The sequence below is a fragment of the Anoplophora glabripennis genome, unplaced genomic scaffold (assembly GCF_000390285.2).
Source record: "Anoplophora glabripennis isolate ALB-LARVAE unplaced genomic scaffold, Agla_2.0 scaffold483, whole genome shotgun sequence".
NCBI lineage: Eukaryota > Metazoa > Arthropoda > Insecta > Coleoptera > Cerambycidae > Anoplophora > Anoplophora glabripennis.
In genome coordinates this window covers 145611-173507 of record NW_019417794.1, presented here as the reverse complement: position 1 = coordinate 173507, position 27897 = coordinate 145611, and the positions used below count along the sequence as shown (strand labels likewise).

General features: G+C 36.4%; 1 protein-coding gene across 1 annotated transcript in view; it reads left to right on the top strand.

Moving 5' to 3' along the window:
- The window catches only part of LOC108910844 (retinol dehydrogenase 13-like), a 39615-nt gene that overhangs the window by 6692 nt on the left and 5026 nt on the right, over positions 1–27897 (top strand). Inside the window, exons 2-3 of the mRNA XM_018715588.1 lie at positions 5772–6095; positions 11876–12186. Of these exons, the coding sequence (XP_018571104.1) occupies positions 5772–6095; positions 11876–12186 (635 nt within the window). The remainder of the gene's footprint in view (positions 1–5771; positions 6096–11875; positions 12187–27897) is intronic.

Sequence of the window (27897 nt, the reverse complement as noted above, 5' to 3'; positions counted from 1 at the left end):
AAAATTATCCTAACCCGTCTAAGAACCCACTCCCAAGAACTGCAAGTCATTCCAGACGAGCAGTTCGCCTTCCGACCCAATCACTCCACTGAACTCCAAATCCTTCGCCTTACCGAGCACATCACGGCGGCCTTCAACAGGGGACAGTACACTGGTGCTGTCTTCCTGGACGTCGCAAAGGCCTTCGATACGGTTTGGCATGAAGGCCTACTGATGAAAATGCTCACCAACCAATATCCCATATCCTTTACCAAACTCATAAAATCCTACCTACACCACCGAAAATTCCGCATCCAAATCCAAGATTCCCTTTCCACCACCCGTCCCATGGAGGCCGGTGTCCCCCAGGGCACCGTCCTGTCCCCACACCTATACACCATTTACAACTCCGACATCCCACATCCCCCCAACACCAACATATACTTATACGCCGACGACCTGACAATCACATCCCAATCCGTAGATCCTAGATATTCCGTCTCCCTCCTCCAAAACTCCTTAGACCAACTTGAAACCTGGTGCAACAGGTGGAAAGTCAAAATTAATCCCAACAAAAGTTCGGCTATCCTTTTTACCAAACGAAAAATCCCACAAAACCTCGACAGACTGACACTATCCCAGGAACCCATCTCCTGGAATCGACAAACACGATACCTGGGCGTGACGATGGACCAGCGTCTCACGTGGAAACCGCACATCGTGGAGACGGTGGCGCGAGCGAAGACCACCAGGGCTAGGCTCTATCCCTTACTCAAAGGTGGAAACACCCTCAGTTTAAGGAATAAGCGAACGCTTATCAAGGTGGTACTTCAACCGCAGCTAACCTACGCCTCCACGGCGTGGGGTCACGCGGCAAAAAGCCACTTAAAGTCATTACAGGCTGTGGAAAACATAGCCCTCCGCACGGCCACCGACGCGCCCTGGTACGTAAGAAACACTGACATATTACGAGACTTACAATACACAAACGCTACACAGACAATAAGACAAAACGCGGAGAAACGATTTGACGTAGCCGCTAGACATGACAATCCCCTCCTCAGGCAAGCCGTTGACTACGTACCCGACGTGACCGACAAACACAAAAGACCTAGACACCAACTTTTTGACCCTGGGTGACCACCCCAATGACCCCCCCCCTGCCCGCTAACCTTTTCTGTTTCAGAGACAGCCAGGATCAAGAAACGAAGACAACGACACACACACACACACACACACACCCCATACCCTCCTTAACCCTCCCCTCCCGCGCTAGCCTAAGGGCCACCTTAGCAAAGCGCATCCCAGGCTGCATAGCCGCACTACCCTACCCAACCATACCACACATAAACATGACACTACCCCCGGGGTTTACACAGACGAGCCGGCGAAGCAAGAAGAGCGCCAGAAGAAAGGGCCCTAGCCGGCGGGGCCCAGCCAGGACAAAAGGAGGTCCCACAAAGCGCCTACACCGGCCGCATTTGCGGTCGGGGTAGACGACGGATGGGGCCCACCTACGAAGGCTGTCCAGGCCTACACGAGATGAGGCAGGATAAAGAGGGATAATCCCCCTCGATCCCAAATCATTGAGGCCAATTTCTAGCCATAGAATAATGGCGCGCGCGCGCGGCGCGGTCATTTAACTTTACGATTTGGTAGGTATTGTTAGAAGTACCTATGTTTTTAGATCGGTGTGAAGTTCGCAGTTAATAAATAGCAGCCAACTTACCGAAAACACCCGAACGTCCATGGGCGTACATATTAAACGGAAATAATAAAGCAAAATAATAAACACTCTAGTATATAAGTGACAAATTCACAGAAAACATATTAAAACAGCAACCATTTGCAGACCGTTTCGGGGTTGGAAATCCCAGCTTTCTATCGAAAACGAATAAAAAAACTTAAAAAAGTGAATAGCTATCCTGGTAATTATGTGAGATAAATATAATACGGTACTATTATAAGTATAAGTATTAAGAACTCATTCAACTGCAGGCGTGTCAAAACGTACACCTAAACCGAATAAAACTTAGAAACAGTTGAAGGCAATGAATAGTCGTCGTGGTAATTATATGAGGTGATGATAATAAGGTAGTAACTAACATCCTATGAGCACATTCACTTGCAGGCCGTCTAAGGGTCGCAAAATCAACCCTTTATCCGAATAAAAATTAGAAACACGTGATTATTTTAATCCGTAGAATCACCTTCTGGAGTTTCATGGCAGACTTTCGGAGCACGCTGTATGTACAATTTGTGTGATTTGATTTGCTGGCAGTTCGATTTGTCAAGCCAACTTTTCCATCTGCCAAGTCCAAGTTTGATTAACTTTCACATACGGGATGTTCAAAAGATCATCCATATACATGGCGTTTCAAATTGTGTATCTACCATCAGAAACCTGAATGAATGGCGCAGAGGTACTCAAACACCAGCGGGACGTCAGTCAGAGAATATCAACTTACATACCTTTCTAGGCAAGATATATGCCTTTTTGGCATTAGACTTACTTATTTTGAAATTTTTTTGTTATTTCAGGAAAATAAATAAAAATGAACAACATTAACAGTCAAAAAATTAAAATGAAATGGTAAAAAACATACTCTAAGGATCTTGTATTACGTACAAAAATTTTATTACAATTTTATTTAAATACAAAAAATTATATTATTGAAAAAAGTTCCAATTAATAATTATTATTCCGTATCAGATTCATCAGAACTGAAATTTTGATCCTCGAATTCGGTACATTCGTCATCATTTTCCGACATTTCGACAATGTCTTCTTTCGTATTTTCAATGGCGTTCGGTCCCTAATAAATCCTGTTGGTTTTAAATAATCGTCAAAATTATAAAAAAAAATAAAAAATGTGGAAAATTAAAAAAACCATAGGTGCAAAAAAAATTAAAAAAATTCTATATTCTTTCATTATAAATTAAATATAGAAGAAATCTTTACTATTATATAATAATTTTGAAGAATCATATATTTTATACTTACTGTATTCTCCGTACTAAAAATTTTAAATTCTTCATTGTATTTATTTCCCAAAGCACTCACCTTTTTATAACATGTAATATGGTAACCAACAAAATCGAGTGATGCTTTAGCTAGCTCAACTTCGTTGTATTTAAAATTCTTTTTTTTTTACGAAACGATAACTTCAATGAATAATTTTTAAAAGTTTCATCGTTAAAATCAATCAATGAATCGTCCGAGTCACAAAAAAAACACTTTTTAGCCATTTTTCATTACAATGTATTGTCAATAAACAACGATACGTAGCAACACGTGTTCTCAATATTTTAGGTTATTAACCACTCCATTCTGCCATCTGCCAACAGTGCCAACCCAGTAGTTACACCAGGAGAAAAATAGACAACCCAACGTTTGTATATTCTACAGGCTTCATGCTTTCGGTTGGTATTAAATTTATTCGTTAAACTCATGAGTGCAATATTTAATAAAAAGTAATTTTTCAATTTTTAATTAATCATACTCTGGCCGGGAATTTGTTAGCCAACTCACTCGAGATATATTTTTTAATATATTAAATTTGATATAACATACTTTTCATCCATTAAACAGATGGGTGAAGGTTGTTTCTAGTACGGATCCTCTACTATTTATGGCACCTTTTTTATATCAGCAAATTCAATTGCTTTTGCCGCTATTGTTATTATTAATTAATAAAATTAATTTGTGGTTTCAATTAATAAAATAATTTGACGTACCTGATGTTACAACTGTTCAAAATTTTGTCCACGTCTTAGATTTTTCCGAACATAAATGCTGTCTTGTTTCATCGTAACACAAATGCTTCATAATAATACAAATGTCGTCTTGCTTCACCATAAATTAAAACGATATCCATCAAATCCGAGTTGCTATACACGCAAGCCGGTTTTGACACTAATTACCAAAAAACTATTGTAAGCTTTATCGCAACGATGATTGTAAAATCGGATTTCAGTATTCGGAGTAGCTGAGGCCACGTGGCTAATGCTAATGACGCTAGAGACTACAGTTGTCCAGCGATGTAATGCTTGAAAGTACTACAACTTCAATATTTTTTTCTCGGACACTATAAGGATTTTACAAATAAATTTTTTTACGATATTGACCCCATTTCTCATGCCGCATCTATTCCCAACTTTTTTTTAATAAGTTGTGAATCACCCTGTATAAGAAACTACAAGAAATAAAATGTAATTTAGATGATAACTAATCAGTGGCGGCGCGTGAACATTGATTGAATGTGTTCTGCTTAGGATTGTTACATTTGTTCAATTGAATTCCGGGATATTAAGTGCCCGGAGAGCCTCTAAATGGCGCCGCAGGCGAAAAATTTTAAAATTTTCAAGGTCACGCGTTTTCCTGGCGCTTCTGAATTTCAAGGAACAATCCATTTATACAAAAATGCAGATTTTCACATGAACGATTTTTGAAATTGATACATTTTTGAAATATCTATTCATGAATTACCAACTGACGGTATAAATAAATTGGAATAAACTAAATATATTATATTAAATTACTGAATATTGTTTAAAAACAAAAAAATCGTTTGTGAAGTTTACCAACGATTCAACGAATTTTAATTTTCCTCGCCGTGTTATGATTTTTTCTTTATCTTTTTTTAAATATATGTACATTATATTATATTCCGGGAGTTATACGTGCAAATCCGAAATACGGGACCATACAGCTAATTCCCTGTACAATCACAGAAAATCCCGGTCATACCCATGTGGCTAGATGTTCTTTTAATATGTCGTCAAGATCTGCACTAAAATTTATGAGTCCACGAAACACATAAGGGTTGTCCGAATTTTCTGTCTCATCGTGTCCGCGAAGGGCTAATTCGAAAGCTCCGCAAAATTTTTTGCAATCTATGATTTTAGATAATACATAACGATTTTTCGGTACCTATTCATTGTGTTTCCGTATATTATCCCAATATGCAGAATCTAACTGACTTCTTATGTTAATTTTACCTAATGACTTAAATGACTTAAATCTTCCACACTGTATATTGTCCATGCTTTATCCCCACCGAAAAGTAAGCACGGAAAACAAAACAGTGTATTTTTTATATCACACCCGCACACCCACTCTGCTTTTGTGTATACATTATTGTTAAATTGTCTTTTATAACTTTTACTTCGGCTTGTTCCCCTAACTTCAATATTTAATTGTGGTGTTGGCCCACCTAATTCTTTTATTTTTAGTTTATCCTCATAAGGCAGAGAACCAAATAAAGTTATTCATTTTAATAACTATAATATCCGTAGACGCCTAAACGAAAATATTCACGCGTGCCCCTCGCAGAAATGAACCACCACATACCACGTACGAAATATTACTGCATTTACTGCAGCAGTGGCTGTCGTTGTTGCAGCCACAAAAGCCCATATAAAAGTGTACTGGATCACGACGTCACGATCCTGATTAGCCAATAAAAACAAAGGACGCATCTAACTGTTCGCTGTGCACACATTTTGTATATGAGGTTGCATATATTAAGGAGCGTAGCTCGCGTCGTAATAAATAATAATATAAGCTCCTAGTACATTTGGATTCTTTAAATATTTTGTTGATATTTAATATGATTAAATAAATAACATTTTATGTGTTTTGCAGTTCCGCAGCTCTTATGGTAAAACCGCCACTGTAACTAATGATGTGTAATTGAGTCATTAACAATTAAAAGTGTAGTTGGGACTAGTGAAAAAGTCCATTGGGTATAATTGTTGTTGTTATTTATTCTCTTTTGTTAAATTTTTAGGTATTGGATATCAAACAGCCCTTTCATTAGCATCAAGAGGATGCAGAGTTATAATAGTAGATAAAGACGATTCTTCTGATGCCAGATCCACAATAATTAAGGAAACAGACAATCCAAACATCGTTTCGAAAATACTAGATTTGCAATCACTTAAATCTGTAAGAGCTTTTGCTCAGAATATTATAGAGACTGAACCCAGACTGGATATATTAATTAACAACGCTGGAACGGGCACAAGCGGTCTGCAATATACAGAGGATGGACTGCACAAGACAATGCAAGTGAATTACTATAGTCACTTTTTGCTGACTCATTTACTTCTAGGTATGTAAAATTGTCCACAATAGAGTCATAAATGGAGTAATTCCTTGTTCAAATTTAAGAATATTTTCTTATGTAGTCTTCATTTGGAGTGTGTTCAAGTTTTGAACTGATCGTATATGAAGTAGTTCTTCGTTCAAGTGATCTGATTTGATGGTGATGAAACTCATCGTTCAGATACTGTCACATTTCGTTCACTCTATTGCTCTATCTCTCAGTAGCTATTATTCGAGGTGCGTAATCCTTCAACAACGCACCATACTCATCGTGGACTAGACGTTAATTGTAGCCTCTCTCTGGTCAATCTCTTTACATTCTCCTAGCTTAATATTAGAGCTTGGTGTGTGAGCCAGAGTAGTACACGTTCCCTTTGTTGTCTGTAATCTTTTATCTGTTTTATTTTCGATACTTTTTGTGCTTGACATTTTTTATGTCTTTACATTGTCTTTAAGATTGGCTGAAGAGCATCGTTATATCAACTATAGTTAATCCTGAACGATTTAGATCCTAGATTGAAGATTTAGGTGTGAGTGTGAACTCATCAAATTTTACTAATTTCGTTATTGATTATAAATTGTTTATTTAAAAAATTTGATTAACAATGTATGACATTAGAATATGTATTTAGGCCTATATAATTAAATACTTATGAATACGGTGTCGCATTTCTTACTGGCCAGGAACCTTGTCCTGGTTCGAAAAACCACAGTTGACATTCGAATCTGCTTCGGGAAAATTCCGTCAAGTTCTGAAGTGGATCTTCGGTACTGTTTCTAACATATTATCTCTTTGGATTTAGTAGATCTTAGGATCCGTCTCGACCTGTTACGCAATCTAAATGAAATTTTAGGTTTATGTAAGGCAGGTTGATTTTGTATATTAGCTCCAATTCTTTTCTGGAAAAAATTCGAAACTGGGGAATTTTTTTTTGTCAATTTTTTCTCCCAACAGCGCCGCGCCGCGCCATTATTCTATGGCTAGAAATTGGCCTCAATGATTTGGGATCGAGGGGGATTATCCCTCTTTATCCTGCCTCATCTCGTGTAGGCCTGGACAGCCTTCGTAGGTGGGCCCCATCCGTCGTCTACCCCGACCGCAAATGCGGCCGGTGTAGGCGCTTTGTGGGACCTCCTTTTGTCCTGGCTGGGCCCCGCCGGCTAGGGCCCTTTCTTCTGGCGCTCTTCTTGCTTCGCCGGCTCGTCTGTGTAAACCCCGGGGGTAGTGTCATGTTTATGTGTGGTATGGTTGGGTAGGGTAGTGCGGCTATGCAGCCTGGGATGCGCTTTGCTAAGGTGGCCCTTAGGCTAGCGCGGGAGGGGAGGGTTAAGGAGGGTATGGGGGGTGTGTGTGTGTGTGTGTGTGTGTCGTTGTCTTCGTTTCTTGATCCTGGCTGTCTCTGAAACAGAAAAGGTTAGCGGGCAGGGGGGGGGTCATTGGGGTGGTCACCCAGGGTCAAAAAGTTGGTGTCTAGGTCTTTTGTGTTTGTCGGTCACGTCGGGTACGTAGTCAACGGCTTGCCTGAGGAGGGGATTGTCATGTCTAGCGGCTACGTCAAATCGTTTCTCCGCGTTTTGTCTTATTGTCTGTGTAGCGTTTGTGTATTGTAAGTCTCGTAATATGTCAGTGTTTCTTACGTACCAGGGCGCGTCGGTGGCCGTGCGGAGGGCTATGTTTTCCACAGCCTGTAATGACTTTAAGTGGCTTTTTGCCGCGTGACCCCACGCCGTGGAGGCGTAGGTTAGCTGCGGTTGAAGTACCACCTTGATAAGCGTTCGCTTATTCCTTAAACTGAGGGTGTTTCCACCTTTGAGTAAGGGATAGAGCCTAGCCCTGGTGGTCTTCGCTCGCGCCACCGTCTCCACGATGTGCGGTTTCCACGTGAGACGCTGGTCCATCGTCACGCCCAGGTATCGTGTTTGTCGATTCCAGGAGATAGGTTCCTGGGATAGTGTCAGTCTGTCGAGGTTTTGTGGGATTTTTCGTTTGGTAAAAAGGATAGCCGAACTTTTGTTGGGATTAATTTTGACTTTCCACCTGTTGCACCAGGTTTCAAGTTGGTCTAAGGAGTTTTGGAGGAGGGAGACGGAATATCTAGGATCTACGGATTGGGATGTGATTGTCAGGTCGTCGGCGTATAAGTATATGTTGGTGTTGGGGGGATGTGGGATGTCGGAGTTGTAAATGGTGTATAGGTGTGGGGACAGGACGGTGCCCTGGGGGACACCGGCCTCCATGGGACGGGTGGTGGAAAGGGAATCTTGGATTTGGATGCGGAATTTTCGGTGGTGTAGGTAGGATTTTATGAGTTTGGTAAAGGATATGGGATATTGGTTGGTGAGCATTTTCATCAGTAGGCCTTCATGCCAAACCGTATCGAAGGCCTTTGCGACGTCCAGGAAGACAGCACCAGTGTACTGTCCCCTGTTGAAGGCCGCCGTGATGTGCTCGGTAAGGCGAAGGATTTGGAGTTCAGTGGAGTGATTGGGTCGGAAGGCGAACTGCTCGTCTGGAATGACTTGCAGTTCTTGGGAGTGGGTTCTTAGACGGGTTAGGATAATTTTTTCTACCACTTTGCTCATAGCCGGGAGCAGGCTAATGGGCCGGTAGTTGGATGGGATGGTGTGATCTTTGTTGGGTTTTGGGATAAGGATTATGTTTGCTGTTTTCCAGCGGGTAGGGAAGTGTCTTAGTCTGAGTGTCGCGTTTGTTATGTTTAGTAGGGCCATGAGGCCCTTGTGTGGTAGTCGTTTAAGTGTCGTGTTATGTATATTGTCGGGTCCGGGGGCTTTTCTGTTTTTAAGTCTGCGTATTGTCAGTCTTAGTTCGTCAGGTGTTGCGGGGGGGATTATGTCATTGTCTGGCTCTCTGTCGACGCGTCGGGCCGCGCGCTCAGCCACTATCTCGAATTCCTCGTCTTCGTCGGGCAGCTGAGGCAGTCTACACTGCAGTTCCAGGCTATCGGCGAAAGCCTCGGCCTTTTCCTGGTTCGTGTAAACCACCCCCACACTACCGTGGATTGGAGGAATTTTACGGCGAGCGGTCTGTCGCAGGGCCCTCTGCGTTTTCCAGAGGCTGTTGTCTTGTGGATCCAGCGACTCCAGGTGCCTAGCCCAGTTATCCTGGGCCAGTTCATCCAGAGCCGCCTTCACCCGTCTGTTAAGTACGTTTAAGTCATGTCTGTGTCGGGGGAGGCGGGTGCGGGTGGCAAGCCGTTTCGCACGTCGTCTGTCACGTATTAAGTTTTTTATGTCATCGGGGAGGGTGCCCCGGGGGTTTGTCAGTCGGGGGACAATAGTCTCCGTCGTAGTCTGAGTCAGGGCGTTTTTAATGTCAGTCTCAAGGGAGAGGATTGCCGCCTCCAGATCATGGGTGGTTTCGATGACTGGGAGCGCCATGTTTCCTTGCATTACTGTTCGGAAACGCTCCCAGTCAGTGAACCTCCTCGTGAAGGTGCCTTCATATCTCTGTCTTCGCCCCAGATCCAGAAATATTGGATTGTGGGCGGAAGACCCTTCGTATTGGGTGGATATTTGGGCATTTAACGGTATAGATTTTAAGAGGGCAATGTCGATAACGTCGGGGCGTCTCCCAACAGCAACTCTGGAAGTTGTCTGATCTGGCTAGATATAATTGAACGACATGTAGCCCAATGATTGGATTCGAAACATGGGTGAACATTATACTGGTCTCATAAATTTAAAGACATAAAATGATTTCCGAGTTATATTAATGGAATACATACGGACATCAGCTTCACCATCGAGTTAATTTTTAGCAATTCGCTTATTCATATTTCTCATTGAAAACAAATTTGCACTCTGGTTTAACTGGGAAATATCAGTTTGATTTTTAAAAGTCTTTGTACACACGTTGAAGAATTAAAGAAGTAATATTAATATTTATCTACTCCTATTAATTTATATATTAATTATTCAACTGCTTTTGAGCAATTAATAGTATCAATAAACAAGTAGCGTGAGTTTTTATAGTGAGTTATTATAACTCACGCTGGGCTTCTACAATGATAATTCGGTATGTAAATAGTGTACGCAGTAAATTCTTGGAAATTTTTAAGCCGATAAATACGTTCCATTGGTGTAAAATGGAAAGAATTTTTAACAAGTGGAAAGGAATGAATAATTAAAAGATTTTAAAATTATTAAATTGCCAACGCCTCTCAGTAGGCGGAACTGTCAATTATTATCATTGAGGGGACTAATGTCATTTGATATTTTAACAAAATAATTTTGACGTTTTCAAATCAATTTCTAATAATAGTCCTAAAAAAGATGAATTTAGATAGCGAAGATGAGTTATTATGTACACCTCCAGAAATAAGAGAAGTAGCTAATAATGCAATACAGAATTTATTACCAGAAAAATCAAAAAACAAGTATAAAGGTGTATATAAAAATTTTCAAGATTGGTGTAGCAATAAAAACGTTAACTCGTTTACAGAAAATGTGCTTTTGGCATATTTTAATGAACTTAGCAATAAATATAAAGCATCGTCTCTATGGACTTTCTACTCCATGCTAAGAAGCACACTCAACATAAATAATGGAATTAATATAGAGAATTATTCAAAATTACGTGCGTTTCTTAAACGTCAATCAGAGAAACATATAGCTAAAAAGGCAAAAACATTTACGCCAGAACAACTTAATAATTTCATAAATGAAGCTCCTGATGAGAAATATCTGGCGACAAAGGTAATAGCTTTTACAAAAATTCAAACGTTTTTATCATCTAGTCAATAATATAATTTATTTTAGGTTGCTTTAATAATGGGCATTATGGGTGCTTGTCGCGCAGCAGAATTGCACTCTATGCAATTTACAGATTTAGAAGATCATGGATCTATTTTTATGGTCAGTGTACCAAATACAAAAACAAAAATTGCCAGAAAATTCACTGTTATGGGAAATTTTTATACTATAATTAAGAAATATTTAAATCTTCGTCCTACCGATATATCGCAAACAATATTATTCTTTAAATTTCAAAATGGAAAATATCACAAACAAAGAATTGGCATTAATAAATTTGGAGCAATGGGGAAAGACGTTGCTACATTTTTAAAATTACCAGATGGTAATTTATATACCGGGCATTGTTTTCGCCGCTCGTCAGCAACTTTATTAGTAGATGCTGGAGGGGATATAACGGCACTGAAACGCCATGGCGGTTGGCGATCAACTACTGTTGCTGAGGGGTACATTGATGATTCAGAAAACAATAAGAAAGATACTGCAAATAAAATATACAGTTCTATAACGCCTCAACCAGTTAGTACATCTACAACATATATACAACAAACACAAAAAGAAACAATAAACTTGCATAATACAGTCCCACATATTCAGTTTACTGGTTGTTCAAACTTTACAGTTAATATCATTAATAAACAAAATGAGTAATTACACCTAAAACTTTTATTTAATTGTTATAACTATTGAGATTTGTGAATAAAGTTCTTTCTCGATACTTGTATCTTAGTATTTATTGTTATAGTCGTAGATAAAGTATAGTATTCAACTTGCGGTAATGGTCATAACTCACTTGATGAATTACAGCACTCGCCTGCGGCTCTTGCTGCAAACTTCATCTGCGTGAGTTATGACCTGCATTACCGCTCGTTAAGTAATATACTATTAAAAGTGTATTTTTTTCAACTTGGCGTGGTTGACTTATTTTTCGTTGAAATTTAAGAAAAAAGTTACTGAGTGGAATAGAATTTCAATCAATATCGATGCATACTTCACGGAAAATCTTTGTTTCAGATTTATTAAAAAAATCTGCTCCAAGCCGAATCATTTTCACTAGTTCCCTAGCTGCTTTTTTAACCAAACTCAAACTGGAAGATTTGAATCCGTCCGAAGAAGGCTCTTTCCTGGCAAACTTTTACGCCAATTCTAAATTGTGCGCCATAATTGCTGCAAATGAATTTGCAGCGAAACTGAGGGGAACCGGCGTGACTGCGAATTCGCTCCATCCTGGAGGAGCTCGTTCAAGAATATATATTAAATCATTTGCGGAGGAGAAGTCATTTCTCGTTTTTTTGGCAGGATCTCTTGCTCTAATATTTGGAAAGGTAAGCAGTAGCAGATACTTTAAACAAAACTGATTCAGAATTCAACAGAAGATAAACCATTCAATCAATCTTCAAATACTTGTATTGTAACGTGAGAACTTATTTCAGTACTATGTTTTGGTTAAATTATTATTTTATTGATACCTTATTTATCCAATAACTTAATTTTATCTTTGTTAAATTGGTTGCTGTTCTCTGTTTGAGTTAACGTATAGTCCAGACTGTATCTGTTTCAAAAAGCCATATTTGGGTGAATCGTATATCCACGGAGATTTTTGGATTTTTGGCTTTCAAATGAAAATGAAATGAATGAAAGAAATGAAAATTTTTCTATGCACATAAAAAAACGAGGGCTTAACTTTTGGCGGCACAATATGTTAAAAAAATTAAAAAAATGTCATATTTTTCTTCCTATTTAATTATGTATCTTTTCAAGAGTTCATTTTAGGCGAAAATGGAAGAGGAAAAAAATTGTTTGTTATTAAATTTTTTACAAAACATGACTAGTTACAAATCGAATGAATCATGATTATTATGGTAAAAATCGAAAAAATCGCAAAAATGTAGTTAAAAAACAATACTTTTTAGAGAATTTGTTGAGGTATTTAAATTGGGTATAGGACCTTCATGCTTGGCTCAAGAAAACTTCATGTTATGTAGAATCTTCACACCAAATTTCCTCAAAATCGATTCGATAGATTTTGCATAATAATTTTGCAATCCAGATTTTGAAAAAAAAATGCAAATTTTCAAAATTTTGCACAGCAAAAACCAAGGCCCTTAGATACTTGAAAATTTAATCACTTATAGAAGGGCTCTCAATTTTTCAAACTTATGGTAAAAATTCGAATCTGTCAATTAGAAGAGCTCTGGCGCTTGTTTAAACATTGGTCGAATTTTTGTACTTATAAACAATTAGAATAACTTTGTGAATATTCAATTAAATCAAATTTTTTAAACCAGGTTTTAAAAGTTCTAGGAAAGACGCTTCTTTTTAAAAAAATAAGAAAAACTTCTTTCCAGTGTTGCCACATTTCTGCAGTAGCTACTAAAACGAAAACAATTATTTGTAAATTTTTCTTAATCAAGTTATTCCCTACAACTTTGCATTTGGAAGTACTAGTCTATTTCTTCAAATAAAAAAGTTGGCCTATGTCAGTCAGGTTTTAAAAAAATAACACTGTATATACAGGTTGTAGAGATTCTTTTCCTAACGGTATATACGTGTATCTATTTTTTTCAAGGTCGTATTTTTCGAATACGAAATAATATATATTGAAATGAAAGAAAGATTATTTTTTTAATATTATTTTTTTTTGTGATTAAAGTATAATTCAAATATTATTTATTGTTTAAAATATAAGTAAATGAGAAATTAACTCATTATGTTACAAATTTTCGTCATATTTTGAAAATAATTGTTGTTTAAACAATTTCAGAATATTTAAATAAAGTTTTTGATCTTTGATAAACAGTATATAAGTTTATGTTTGATACAATAGAAAAATAAAGTTGATAAGTAAAGGAAGTTTAAAGATAAATAATTTTATCGAACTGTTGAAAGACCAATAATTATTAACGATAGGCATTTGAAAATACGCTAAAATTAAAAAAAAATCATCAAAATCGGACCGCTAGAAGGTGAGATATTAAAAATTTTTAAGCGCATCGCGGTTTTGAACTTGCCGATTCAATTTCGAGCAGGCCGAAGAGGCCGCGCTCTCTGTTTCCCCCACCACCACCGCCCGTACGATTTTCTTGAATTTCTCGCTTGCATAAATAACTTTAAACACGATTAAAAGTAGGTTGCCAATGAAGAAAAGTATTGTAATCTTAGACCTGGTAAGTACACGGAATACCAAAGGTATTTTTCGAAAAATTAGCCCGGATGTCTCAGTACATTTAGTGTAAATGACGTTGGTTAACTTTGATCGGCAATAACTACGTAACTAAATGACCAATCGATCTGTTTTTTTTTAAAGAAGCGTCTTTCCAAGAACTTTTAAAACCTGGTTTAAAAATTTTGATTTGATTGAATATTCACAAAATTATTCTAATTGTTTATAAGTACAAAAATTCGACCATATTTAACCAAGCGCCAGAGTTCTCCTAATTGACGGATTCGAATTTAAAAAAAAAAGTTTGAAAGTTTGAGAGCCCTTCTATATGTGATTATATTTTTAAGTATCTAAAGGCCTTGGTTTTTGCTGTGCAAAATTTTAACAATTTGCAATTTTTTTTTCAAAATCTGGATTGCAAAATTATTATGTAAAATCTATCGAACCAATTTTGATGAAATTTGGTGTGAAGATTCTACATAACATGAAGTTTTCTTGAGCCAAGTATAAAGGTCCTATACCCAATTTAAATACCCAAAAAAATTCCCTAAAATTCATTCGATTTGTACCTAGTCATGTTTTGTAAAAAAATTAATTACAAACATTTTTTTCCTCTTCCATTTTCGCCTAAAATCAACTCTTGAAAAGATACATAATTAAATAGGAAGAAAAATATAACATTTTTCGAATTTTTTTAAACATATTGCGCCGCCAAAAGTTAAGCCCATGTTTTTTTTATGCGCATAGAAAAATTTTCATTTCTAGTGATATTTGAAAGCCAAAAAGCAAAAAATCTCCGTGGATATACGATTAACCCAAACATAAACAGATACCGCCCAGTCTAGTGCTATCTTTTCCAAGTATAATTCTCTTGGAGTATTGATTAAGATCAAGCTTCTACCGCCGTGTGTCACGAATATCCGCTGGACGCATTTTGTCACATGTTTTTTTTTTTCGCGGGAAGAAAGGAGGTTAGGCGTTAGGCGGTTGTGTATAAGATTTGATGACCGGTGGGAAAAGAGTTTCGAAAATCGTTGATTTTCTCAATCATCTCATATGAGGATTAGGATTTTCAACTCGCATAATATTCTGTTGTGGAAGTATTTTCTGGAAATATCCAACAAATACCTGATGATCTCAGGACGAAGTTCCTCCAAGTCAGTTAAACTAAAAGAGTGCCGTGTGATAGTGCTGGTGGCTTTATAAAGAAGAAGTACAACCAATTGTTATTCTGTTACTGGGAATAGTGAATCAGGAATCCCTTCACGAGGGCGAGTATAGTGTTATACAGCGTGTCCCACTAGTGCGGGAAAGTCCAATATCTATGTTAAAATGAGCAATATATGGATTTTTCTTTTTACTGTGTTGCCACGTTTCTCGGAATGTAATCGTACAAATTAAAAATATATTCAACTATACAGGGTGTTCCACTTTTCCTGGACAGACACCAACTTTGGTTTTTTAAATGGAAACACACATTTTTTATATTTTTTTCGGATTCTACATAAAAAATAAAGGGTACTTTGTGTAGAATAGTTCTTTCAAATATTCACAGTTTTTGAGATATCTCGCTTGAAAGGTTTTTCTAGTCGATATTGGTTGTTTACATTTTCTGATACTGACAGGTTATACTAATAGCTACTAAGCCCATTTTTTTATCAGATGTTTAGTAAGGATGACTCTTCCGAATCATGCTCCAAAAACTGGCCTGCGTTATACAGGGTGACCAAAATATCATGTCAAAATTGCCAATTGAAAAATTGAAAAATCTCGATTTTTTTAAATGCAACGCCCTGTATATTTTCATACCATGAGATGCAGAATTAAATTCTCTACAACTTTGCTATACCTGCTCCTATACCAAAATTCATTAGTTTTTCATGAAATCTCATTTCTATGAAAAAATGCGAAGTTTACAAATAGCTTATATGTAAAATAACGTAGTAGGCTCCTGTCAAAGGATAATCTGGAAAATTTTCGATTCACATAAGGTTTAATAGAAAAGCGACAGTAATAATTGTGAAATGAATTACTCTAAAGAAGAATTAGTAAATAAATAATAGAATAATTAGTAAAACTCATGGTAACTGTTTATTGGCAAGTCGTATTTACCAAACTAATAATCCAGATTTACAAAGATATCCTCGTACAAAGTGTTTTGTAAAACTGAAGGAGAGGTTTGAAAGAACAACAAATACAAATTATGAGAAGACAACAAGAACACACGCATGCAGTCTCCAAAACAGTAAATTAACATCGTGCATTTCTAACAAAAGTAATAAAGACCTAGTTAAATTAGTAATTAACAGGTAACCGCTCAAAATGTCTGCCATTTTTCTATAGACATTGAGCAATTCTACGACGAAAATTGCTTGACACATTTCGCAGCATTTCCGGAGTTAGGGTCAAAAAAGCATTTCTTATTGTCACGATCACCCTATTTGGTGTCTGAGCGGTGTATTCTATTCAAACCCTCTTTGCGAGAGGAGGTAGCTGCCACCACCCCAGCTGGTGGTCTGCCGGGGAAATCGTCGCTCTTCGGAAGGTGGGTGTCGTAGCTCTAAAAGTTTGGGATAGAACACCGCTAATCAAATAATACTTTTAATAAATTATGCTGTCAGAAAGAAACAAACAAAATAGACAACAAAGAAACAATTCCTATAAAACAAACAAAATTTCGTTACTTCTTCGTTCGGTCCTGGGAGTAGGTTGTAACCTCTGGTACCCTAGAGAGAATTTTTGATATGTCTTACCCTTCCTTGGACTTACATACACTATTCGATTATACCGTTTAAATTATTTATTTTAATTCACGTCAACACCAATTAATAAAATTTACTATACCTTAATTACCTAGCCAAAAGTCAAGAAAAAGATGATTTTTAGTCTCTCACGCTACTCGTACTCAACCGGTCTCTTCCCTTTACGACGCCCGACGCCCGACGCCCGACTCCCTCTGGTCTCTCGCGTATCCCGCTCTAGCCTTTCGTGGAGTAAGCACTTTTGTTCTCTGGTATACCAGGTGTTACAACACTTCCTCCAAAAAAAAAAGAATGCTACTTATACAGATAGCACTCTTTTTACTATTGTTAGTAAAATTGACAAGCGAAACCCTAAAGCTATAATCAGATAAATCTACCCAATATGCATAATTGTAAACAACCAAAATAAAGTATACAAATTTTTACATAGGTACTATAGTTTTTCTTAAATTTACCCTAAATGGCATCATTACCATAGATAACCACCGGTATAAATACGTAACCCATAAGTAAATTAATTAACATCAATATTAACAAAACATAGTAAGACAAAAGAAATAACCAAAAAAAATGTTCATATAGTCTGTGTAGAACTCACTAAGACGGTTAAAAGGCCTTTCGCGCACTCGAGCGTTCACTTACGCGCTACCGGTGACTGATGTCTTTTCCTGCTCTGTCCAGTGACGTACATCTGGGTACAATGTTGAAGTATTCTCTGAGGCTGTTGCTCGAATTGTGACGGACTCTCCTTCTGCTGGCTCCTCGGGTTGGATCTCGGTGGGTTTTGACAAAGGTGGATTGTGGTTATGTACGAGCCACATCGTGAGAGTATTCCATAGACTGGCTAATAATGTAAAACTAAAGCCAACTAGCTTATATAAGTGGAAGGCGTTAAGGAGTACGCCTATCACGTATTTGAAACTTTTGGCTATTATATAGTTTCCCATGACTCCACTAAAAAATATTCCTATATCTGTAAACCATCCCCATACTTTTTCTAGGGTTGATCTCTGGCTAGTTTTTCTAAGTCGGCTTTTCCAAATATGTCCAGTGTAGAATATCTTTGATCGTTAGCTCCTAATCCGACCACTCTTCTTGCGATAATGTTTTCTACTGCTGCTCGTTCTATACCAAAGGTCAGACTTCTTTGGGCGCGGTTTACTTCTTCCATGGTGTACATACCACCGGAACTTATTGGTTGTATTGGGCTAAACTTCAAACGTTCTGATGCAACTCCTAACTCCTTTGGTGGATCTGCCAAAAAAGGATTCGGCGTTAGTCCTATCCATTGTCCGTCGATTTGATACAAAGGTGGAGTGATAAGGTTACATTCCACTTCTTCAGCATGGGTTTGAATTATATGAGTGACAGGTGACATAAAGTAAGACTCATTGTTTACTGAAATAGGCAGTTCGTTATAACAGTGGGAAGTGCGACGAATCACCGCATTCCTCGGTATACATTTAAGAATATACAAGACTTCACCTAGTACTCTGCCAAGGTAGCCTAATTGTTTCTTTACAATAGGTCCAATAGCTGCAGGTGATCAAAATTTCTCTATGTAATATACATCGACGATATACTGTATCGCTGTATAAATGTTGCAAAGATCTTTTATACGATTGTTCAACGTATAAAATTTACTATTAACGTACATCATTAGGTTAGTGTTTTCAGTACTAATTCCTGTTTTAAATTTCCCTTCATGTTCAGTATCTTCTATAACCAGGATTTGTGGATGTTCGGTTATCCAATACTGTAAGCCGCAAAATTCTGTTTGTTTTATTAACGTTAGCGCAAATACTCGAGAATCTACTTCTACGACTAAATATTTTGTAGACAGCTTTTCTGTGACAAGCTGCGCGTTACCACTATATAAACGTGTCAGGCCATCTTCGCATTTTTTTTCTAGTTCTAACTTCCATGTGATTTCTCCAAAAGTTGAATCGAAACAGTATCCATTTACATACGGACATGTGATACCTCCTAATAAACCAACTTCATTTTCTCTTAGTTTAACCGGAGCTCGATAATTTTTTGTTGTAACTTTAATAGTAGCTAAGACGACAACATCATTCCACTCGTTACCATCCTCACTATAACTTCCTCCATGACATGTTCCATCTTGTGTTACACGTCCTACCAAGGTAAACGTTAAACTAGTAGTACCGTTAAAGTCTGTTCAATAATAAGGAGAACGTACGGTATCCATGAACGTCTTTACACGAATCACTACCGATTTGATAGATGTAACTATATAGTCCGTTTTTCACTATTGAATTGTGACTGTGCATTCCGCAATGGTTAATCAACCGCGTTACCTCCACGAAACATGATTTTACTTCTACGTAACTAAGTTCGTCTTTCTGCACTACCGTAACCCTTAAACTAGTTTCATTATAGTCCGTCACTGGATTTGGACATGATGCAACGTCTTTTAACGAAATCACTGTAAAGTTTATCTTCGGATCCATACAGTCATATGCAACGAAAGCATCACTTTTAGGAAGAACATAAATTACAAAAGTAATTAACAATGTGAACATCATGTCAATCATTTTACATACAAAGGAAACATATAACTATCAGTGAATCTTATATTAACTGGGTTATGTATTCATACACGTCTTTTATCTTCCGCGATATATGAGAGAACTGACTGTTTATGCGACTGGATAAAACGCAACTATAAGTAGACTTCATTTTGCTGCTAAGCATTCCGCAATTTTAATTCAACATATCTCTTAACAATGGCTCCTTATCGAACTCTTATTAACTAATCAGTAGTCTCACGGCAGAATAAAGCCTTTCATTATACTAGGTTATTATCCTTTAATAAGAATATTTTATAATATAAAATTCTAGCACTTATATCTAATTCATAAAATTTAGTCGAATTCTATCATATATTTTTAACGAAAATTTTGAAATATACATTTTATAAAACAAGCCTATCGGGTGGTCTTCGAATTTGAGCTGACCGCCTTACTGTAGTATCAATTTCAGATTCGCTCCACGGCTGATTGCTATTGTTATCAAGCTGTCCGCTAGCCTTGGTAATAGTCTCTAACGGGGTACATTCTTGCGCTCCTAATAAAGGTATTAAATCCATAGTGTTTTTATAAAGATCCTCCCCAGATTCATTCAAGTCATCATTAGTATTATATTTAGGAATAGGATTGCTATAATTTTGGCTAAAATTTACAGCTGAATCGTCTTTATTTTCTATTTCGGGCGCGGAATACAATTTTAATTTATTAGCATGTACAACTGCGTCTTTTCTTGAATGAATTTTTCTAACCTTAAATGTAACAGGTCCTTTTTGTTCAATAATTCGAAATGGTCCTACCCAAGGTTTACACAACTTTTTTGATAATCCTAACTTTGCACTGTTATCATACATATATACCAAATCTCCTACTTGAAATAATCGTTCTTTAGCTTTCTTATTAAAATACGCATTTCTGTTATCTGCGGCTTTTTCTAGATTAATTTTAACTTGACGGTAAACGTTATGTAATCTAGCCATCATTTCACTAGCATAGTTTTCGTCATAATCGTATTTTATAACTTGTGGTCTAATGACTTCATCGTAAGGAAGAACAGGATCTCTTCCGTGTAGTAAAAAGAAAGGACTATGTCCAGTGGACAAATTATTTGTAGATCTATACGCAAATAAAATATAAGGGATCCATTCATCCCAGTCAGTTTGATCAGCAGAAATATAATGTGAAAGTAGATCTTTAAATACTCGATGCACTCTTTCAATACTATTAGAACTTGGATTAAAAGGAGTGGTTTGTAATTTTTCAATCTGTAATAAACGACATACTTCTTTAAATAATTTCGATAAGAAATTCCTACCTTGATCGGTAATCAATTGTTTGGGACACCCGTGTCTTAATATAACATGAATAACAAAATGTTTTGCTACAGTTTCTGCCCGTTGATCTGGAATTGGTATCGCCTCTACATATTTAGTAAAGTAATCTTGAAACGTTAATAAATATTTATTTCCTATCCTTGATGTAACTAGTGGTCCAACAATATCCATATTTGTCCTTTCAAAAGGTTCCCTCACTTCAGGAAATTTTTGCAACGGCACACTACGCATGTGTGGAGACGTTTTTCGTTGACAACAAGAATGACATTCTGAACAAAATTTAATTATATCACGGCGCATATTTAACCAAAAAAATCTGCTTTTAATTAAATCTAAGGTCTTTTGTTGACCTTGATGACCTGCAAATGGCAGACAGTGAAAATCGCGTAAGACTTTATTTACGTAACCTTGAGGAATTACTAGTCGATCTCCTTTTCCATCGGTTCCTAGTTTATATAAAATTTGATCAATGTCAAGAAAATAATCTAAATGTAAATCATCTTTTGAACTGTTTATAAACTCAATAATTTCTTTACAAAAACTGTCTTTATTTTGTTCTGTTTTAATAGTTTCCTTATCCCATACTGGTACACAAGGAGGTACATCTATACTATTTATTTGTGAAATGCTAAAATCCGATATCTTTTGGTCCACTTGGTATACATAAATATGAATGTTTATATGAGTATCTTTAAAAACAAAATTAATCAATTTGGAAATATGTCCCAAGATAATTTATCGCACCCACACGTAATTTTTGGCATGCCTAAATATTTATCATTATTGCGCAAACAACTATCTTTCAAATTATACAGCGCGTTTAATACGTTTTGGTAGGAAGGTTTTTCATAATACTGACATTTTGTAACTAAATAGTAAATATTTCTTTCTGGAAAAATAAGTGCAGCTACTTCTCCAACATTTTTATTTTGCCCAATAAGTTCTTGTACACAACCAAATCTCTGTTTAAATTCCACGGCAATACCTTTACTCATTCTAAAATCTTTTGATACACAGTGAGCTACTGAAAAATGCTCTGGACAGTTAAAAAGGTCACCTTTTATTTCTTTTACATTCGAATTAACACATTTAATTTTATTCATATGTTCGATAACTTCCTTAAATTCTATTAAATTTTTTGAATTAGTTACATTATAAATTCTACTTAGAGCGTCAACGTTCCCATGCTTCCTACCTGGCCTATGTATAATTTCGAAATCATATTCGCTTAAAAGTAACGCCCATCTAGCTAGACGCGAAGTTGGATCTTTCAAATTTAATAGCCATTTCAACGGTATGTGATCTGTAATAATCGTAAATCTTTTTTAATACAATAACCATTTAAATTGTTTAACACCAAATAATACTGCAGCTAATTCTTGCTCGGAAACAGTGTAATTTTTTTCAGCTTTATTAAATTTTCTACTAGCGAAAGCAATAGGTTTAATAGGTTTTTCAAATCCGTCCCTTAATTGACTTAAAATGGCTCCCGCTCCTACACCACTAGCATCGGTTGCCAAAATAAACGGTTGACTAAAATCTGGATAAATTAATATGGATTCAGATGTGACTGCAGTTTTTAGTATATCTATTGCTTTTAAAACTTCTGGGGTAATTTCGAATTTTATGTCCTTTTTTGTTAAATTAATTAAGGGAAATGCAATGTCTGCAAAATCTTTGATAAATCTACGATACCATCCAAGTAAACCTAAAAATGCTCGCACGTCTTTTACATCTTTTGGTACTGGGAATGACTTTACGCATTCAATTTTCTGTGGGTCTGGTTTAATTCCATCTTGCGAAACAATGTGGCCCAAATATTTTACCTCTCTCAATAGAAATTTGCATTTACTCGGTTTTAATGTTATATTAGCATCAATTAAACGTTCAAAAATGAGTGCTAACTTTTTAATATGATCAATGGGTCCTGTCCGATTAAATACTATAATATCATCTAAATATACCATGCACATTTCGTTTGTAAGTCCTGCTAACATAGAATTAACGAATCGTTGAAAAGTCGCTGTCCGCTGGTGCATTTATTAACCCGAACGGCATTCTAGTATACTCAAAATATCCATCAAGTGAGCTGAAAGCTGATAATTCGATTGCTTCATCTGTTAAGGGAATTTGATGATATGCGTTATTAACGTCAAAAATACTAAATAACGTAGATTTGCCGAAAAGTTCTAAAGTCTCGTTTATGTTAGGTAAGGGATAATAATCGCGTTTAGTTACTTCATTCAAAGCTCTACAATCAATACACATTCTAATTTTATTTGTTCCATCTTCACTTTTCTTAATTATTAAAACTATTGGAGCACTCCAAGCTGATTGCGAGTGTCTTATAATACCCGATTCTAATAGTCTGTCAATTTCCTTTCGCAAAGTTTCTCTTTGATGATACGGTACTCTATAAGGTCGTTTTGAAATAGGCAAAGTATTTTCGTCTAATACAATATGATGTTTGACTTTATTCGTGCTTGATAATATTTTACTACCTGGATCGAACGCTTGTTTGTATTTACAGATAAATTCACATAATAAATTTCTAGTATTTTCATCCAAATGGGAAAAATCAAATTCTTCATTTATCCAATCATAATCAGTAACATCAATTTTATAAAGATCAATGAGGTTTTTATTTTTGTGTGGTGACTGAGTTTCCATATGATATGGTTTTACTGTTCCCACAACACAATTTTTCTTTAACTGAACAGGAAATTCGTTAACATTTACTACGCGGACTATCGAGTTAGTTGGATTTATTAAAGTGCACACTGTATAGACGCCCTGTGTATTCAAATTTGTAGGTTCTATTAATACTGAATCACAATCAAAGTTTCTCGTTAATTTTATTTCACAGTTCATTTCGACCCGCGGTGGTATCTCTATATTCTCAACTAATATCGCGTTACACTCAATACAGGTATTGTTCTCGGTATTATTCTTATCTAAATCTTCATACTTTGGTTTTCTCCCGGTGAGACTTTGTGCTTTATCACCAGCGTAGGGCATACTTTATGCCTTTAAAGACTCAGCAGTACCATGGTTATTGATATATCTTAAATCCGTTTTCCTCATATGACTCTTTTCATAATTCTTATCAACCGTTAAGTTAAGTCCTTTCTAAGAATGGTAGTTTGTTCGCGCAATTTTAATTCTGGCAATTTACTACAGTCGTTGCTCATATTTTTACATTCAAATTCACCGCAATCTCCGCAATTTTCCTCTATCTTATACCTATATGTACTAGTACCTATCTTTAATTTTCTATTTCTACTAATATCAGTGCTTCCCTCCGGAATTATTGTAACCTCATTAGAATTATATATTCCATCATCAATCATTAAATCATTATCAAATTCAATTATTTCACTTACATAATTCTTGTTCGTATTCTCATTATTATCTCCATGACATCTAACCTCTGTATTTTCATTCGATATTCTCGCTTCATTAATATTTTCCTTATACGCGTGTCGCGCTAAATTATTTTCGTCAAAGTTCTCCGGCTGTAGCGTCTGAACTCTATCAAAAATTTTATTATTATTATAACTCATACTTCGCTTACTTGGAGTCCAAGCATGATTAATTTTGTTAAAACTCGTTTCTATTTCCTCAATTTCCGTTTCTACAAAGTTACTTCCCGCACTCTTCTTCTCTGGAGCCTGAGCCGAGTTAACTATATTTTCCGGTAATCGACCTGTCATGTTTTTATTTCTAAGATCTATCGTCGTCAAATCAATTGGTTCACATTCACGCTCGTTGTCCCGTACTAATTTTCGTTCGCTGTGTTCGTCATAAATATCTGTACCTCTTAATGCATGCAATGATAGCAATGGTATATCTATACCCCATATTTTTAAAATTATTCGGTTATAACAGATGTTTACTTGACTTCTTATACAGAAGTCTCTGCCTAAAATTCCTGCAACACCTAGTGGAACTTGGCCTTTACATACTATTAATTGCAAATCATCTAACGAAAAATTATTATAAGCAAAGTTAACATTAACCGTGCCTAAAATCGGAATAACATGACCTGTGGCGCTAGTTAAAGTAATATCTGTTTGTTCCATTATAACCCAACTTTTCTTAATATAATTATTTTTTATAATTGATACGGCAGAACCTGTGTCCACTAAAAAGTTTAATGTAACTCCGTTAATTGAAATTTGGATGTATCCTGGTGAATCAATAGTATTAAAATGGATCTGTGGAATTTGGAAAATTTTTCTAGGGGGGTATATATTTCTATCACTACTTTTTAATCCCACGTTTCCTCCTGAGCTACTGTAGGTGAAACGTGATGGGAGTTTAAAGACGGCCGTGTTACATTATTCTGATTAAAAGTCGTAGTTTGGCGTGGAATCGCTCCCGTATTACGATCGATTGGTCTATTGAAAGAGAAGCTTTGGTTCCTATGAGCAAGAAGAGCGCCAGAAGAAAGGGCCCTAGCCGGCGAGGCCCAGCCAGGACAAAAGGAGGTCCCACAAAGCGCCTACACCGGCCGCATTTGCGGTCGGGGTAGACGACGGATGGGGCCCACCTACGAAGGCTGTCCAGGCCTACACGAGATGAGACAGGTTAAAGAGGGATAATCCCCCTCGATCCCAAATCATTGAGGCCAATTTCTAGCCATGGAATAATGGCGGTTCCTATCACGCGTAAACTGCGGTTCATCCCGTGTCAAATTTCTCCTACGATCATTATTAGAATGAAAGTTATCATTTCTAAATTGCACATTCGGCTAATTATTAGTACTGTAACGATCGTGTCAAATTTCTCCTACGATCATTATTAGAATGAAAGTTATCATTTCTAAATTGCACATTCGACTGATTATTAGTACTGTAACGATTATTTTGGTAGAAATTTTCTCGACTGTTATTATTATTATTATTAGAATGAAAGTTATCATTTCTAAATTGCACATTCGGCTAATTATTAGTACTATAACGATTATTTTGGCAGTAATTTTCTCGACTGTTATTATTATTACTAGAATGAAAGTTATCATTTCTAAATTGCACATTCGGCTGATTATTATTAATACTGTAACGATTATTTTGGTAGAAATTTTCTCGACTGTTATTATTATTAAACGAGTGATTTCTATTACTAAAATCCCTAAAACTTACATTATCTGCCTGACAATTTCGTGCAAAATGGCCTGGTTTGCCACATTTATAACACTTTATATTTTCGCGCGTTTCGTCAACATACATCATTGTTGTATTTGAATTTTGCGGTCGGAGCATAAATTCGTTTAATCATGCCATTTACTTAAATTATTTAGAGCCTGTCCCGGAATAATAATAGGTGAAAATCGTTTAACAAATTTATCTTTAAATTCCGTGTAGTTTAATTGATCTAGCGTAGCATCTGTCCTAAAAAAGTTATAAGCATCTCCGATCAATTTAAATTTAATAATATTTAAAGTAGTTTTTTCGTCCCAATCATCTAATTTTGCTCGCTGTTCGATTTTTTCGAAATATCTTCTAACATTAAATTTACCTGAAAATGGTTCTACTGTATTTGCGATCATTCCTAAACTAACTTTTTGTGTTTTAACAGTTGAAGCGGAATTTTCGCTATTAAAATCTGAACTAGTTGGAACTGGATCTGTCATTTTGCCTATATATTTTTCAACTCAACAATTTTCTATAAATTAGACAATCTCCCAACAAAATCTTTCAAAACAGAATAAAAAATTGTAAAATAAAATACGCTAGAATAATCAACATAAAAATCATAAATTATATCAATACCTACCTGTAAAAATAAAATAAAATGTAACAACCTAATCTGTGCTTAATCAGAATTGTGAATAACATTTAATAAATTTATTTATTAGACCTCAAATCCCCTTAGCTGCCAACATTGTAACGATCACCCTATTTGGTGTCTGAGCGGTGTATTCTATTCAAACCCTCTTTGTGAGAGGAGGTAGCTGCCACCACCACAGCTGGTAGTCTGCCGGAGAAATCGTCGCTCTTCGGAGGGTGGATGTCGTAGCCATAAAAGTTTGGGATTGAGCTCCAATATAAACACCGCTAATTCAAATGATACTTTTAATAAATTATGCTGTCACAAAGAAACAAACAAAATAAACAACAAAGAAACAATTCCTATAAAACAAACAAAATTTCGTTACTTCTTCGTTCGGTCCTGGGAGTAGGTTGTAACCTTTGGTACCCTAGAGAGAATTTTTGATATGTCTTACCCTTCCTTGGACTTACATACACTATTCGATTATACCGTTTAAATGATTTATTTTAATTCACGTCAACATCAATTAATAAAATTCACTATACCTTAATTACCTAGCCAAGAGTAAAGAAAAAGATGATTTTTAGTCTCTCGCGCTGCTCGTACTCAACCGGTCTCTTCTCTTTACGACGCCCGACGCCCGACTTCCTCTGGTCTCTCGCGTATCCCGCTCTAGCCTTTCGTGGAGTAAGCACTTTTTTTCTCTAGGTATACCAGGTGTTACATTATCTTTGCCCGTAAATCTTCTACATCTGTCGGAGGAGTTTCATACACCCTGTTTTTATATAGCCCCATAAAAAAAATCAAGACAAGACAGGTCTGGGGATCGGGGAGGCCATGGAATTGGATACCTATCCACTTATCTGGATACAAATCATTTAAGTATTCTCTAACCTGACACAGTTTTTCTATGAATTTACATAACTTACATAATGAGAAAACTTACCGCCAGTGTGGAATGTGCAGGGGCACCATCATGTTGGAACCACTGATTGTTTAAGTCATCCGGAGGAATATGTCACTGCAATTGGAACAAGTCGTTTTGTAAAAATTGCAAATACCCATTATCAGTTAAGTTTCCTTCAAGAAAATGTGGTCCAATGACATATTCTCCGCATATTCCCGCCCAAACGTTGACTTTAAAGCGCTGTTGATGATCGTCTTGTCTTATTAATTTGGGATTATGATCGGCGTAATGGTGATAATTATGTCGACTCTTTCGACCAGTATTGGCAAAGGATGACTCGTCAGTAAATAACACCTTTGGAAAAAAAATTTCATCTTGTTGTAGCTTTATAGTTGCCCACTCACAAAACTGTACTCGCTTCTGAAAATCTTGCTGTGTTAAGAATTGGTGATGCTCAGAATGATAGGGGTGGAAGTTGTTTTTCTTTAACGTTCTATTAACCACACTTTTGGAAATACTAATTTCATCACTAATTTCTCTGACACT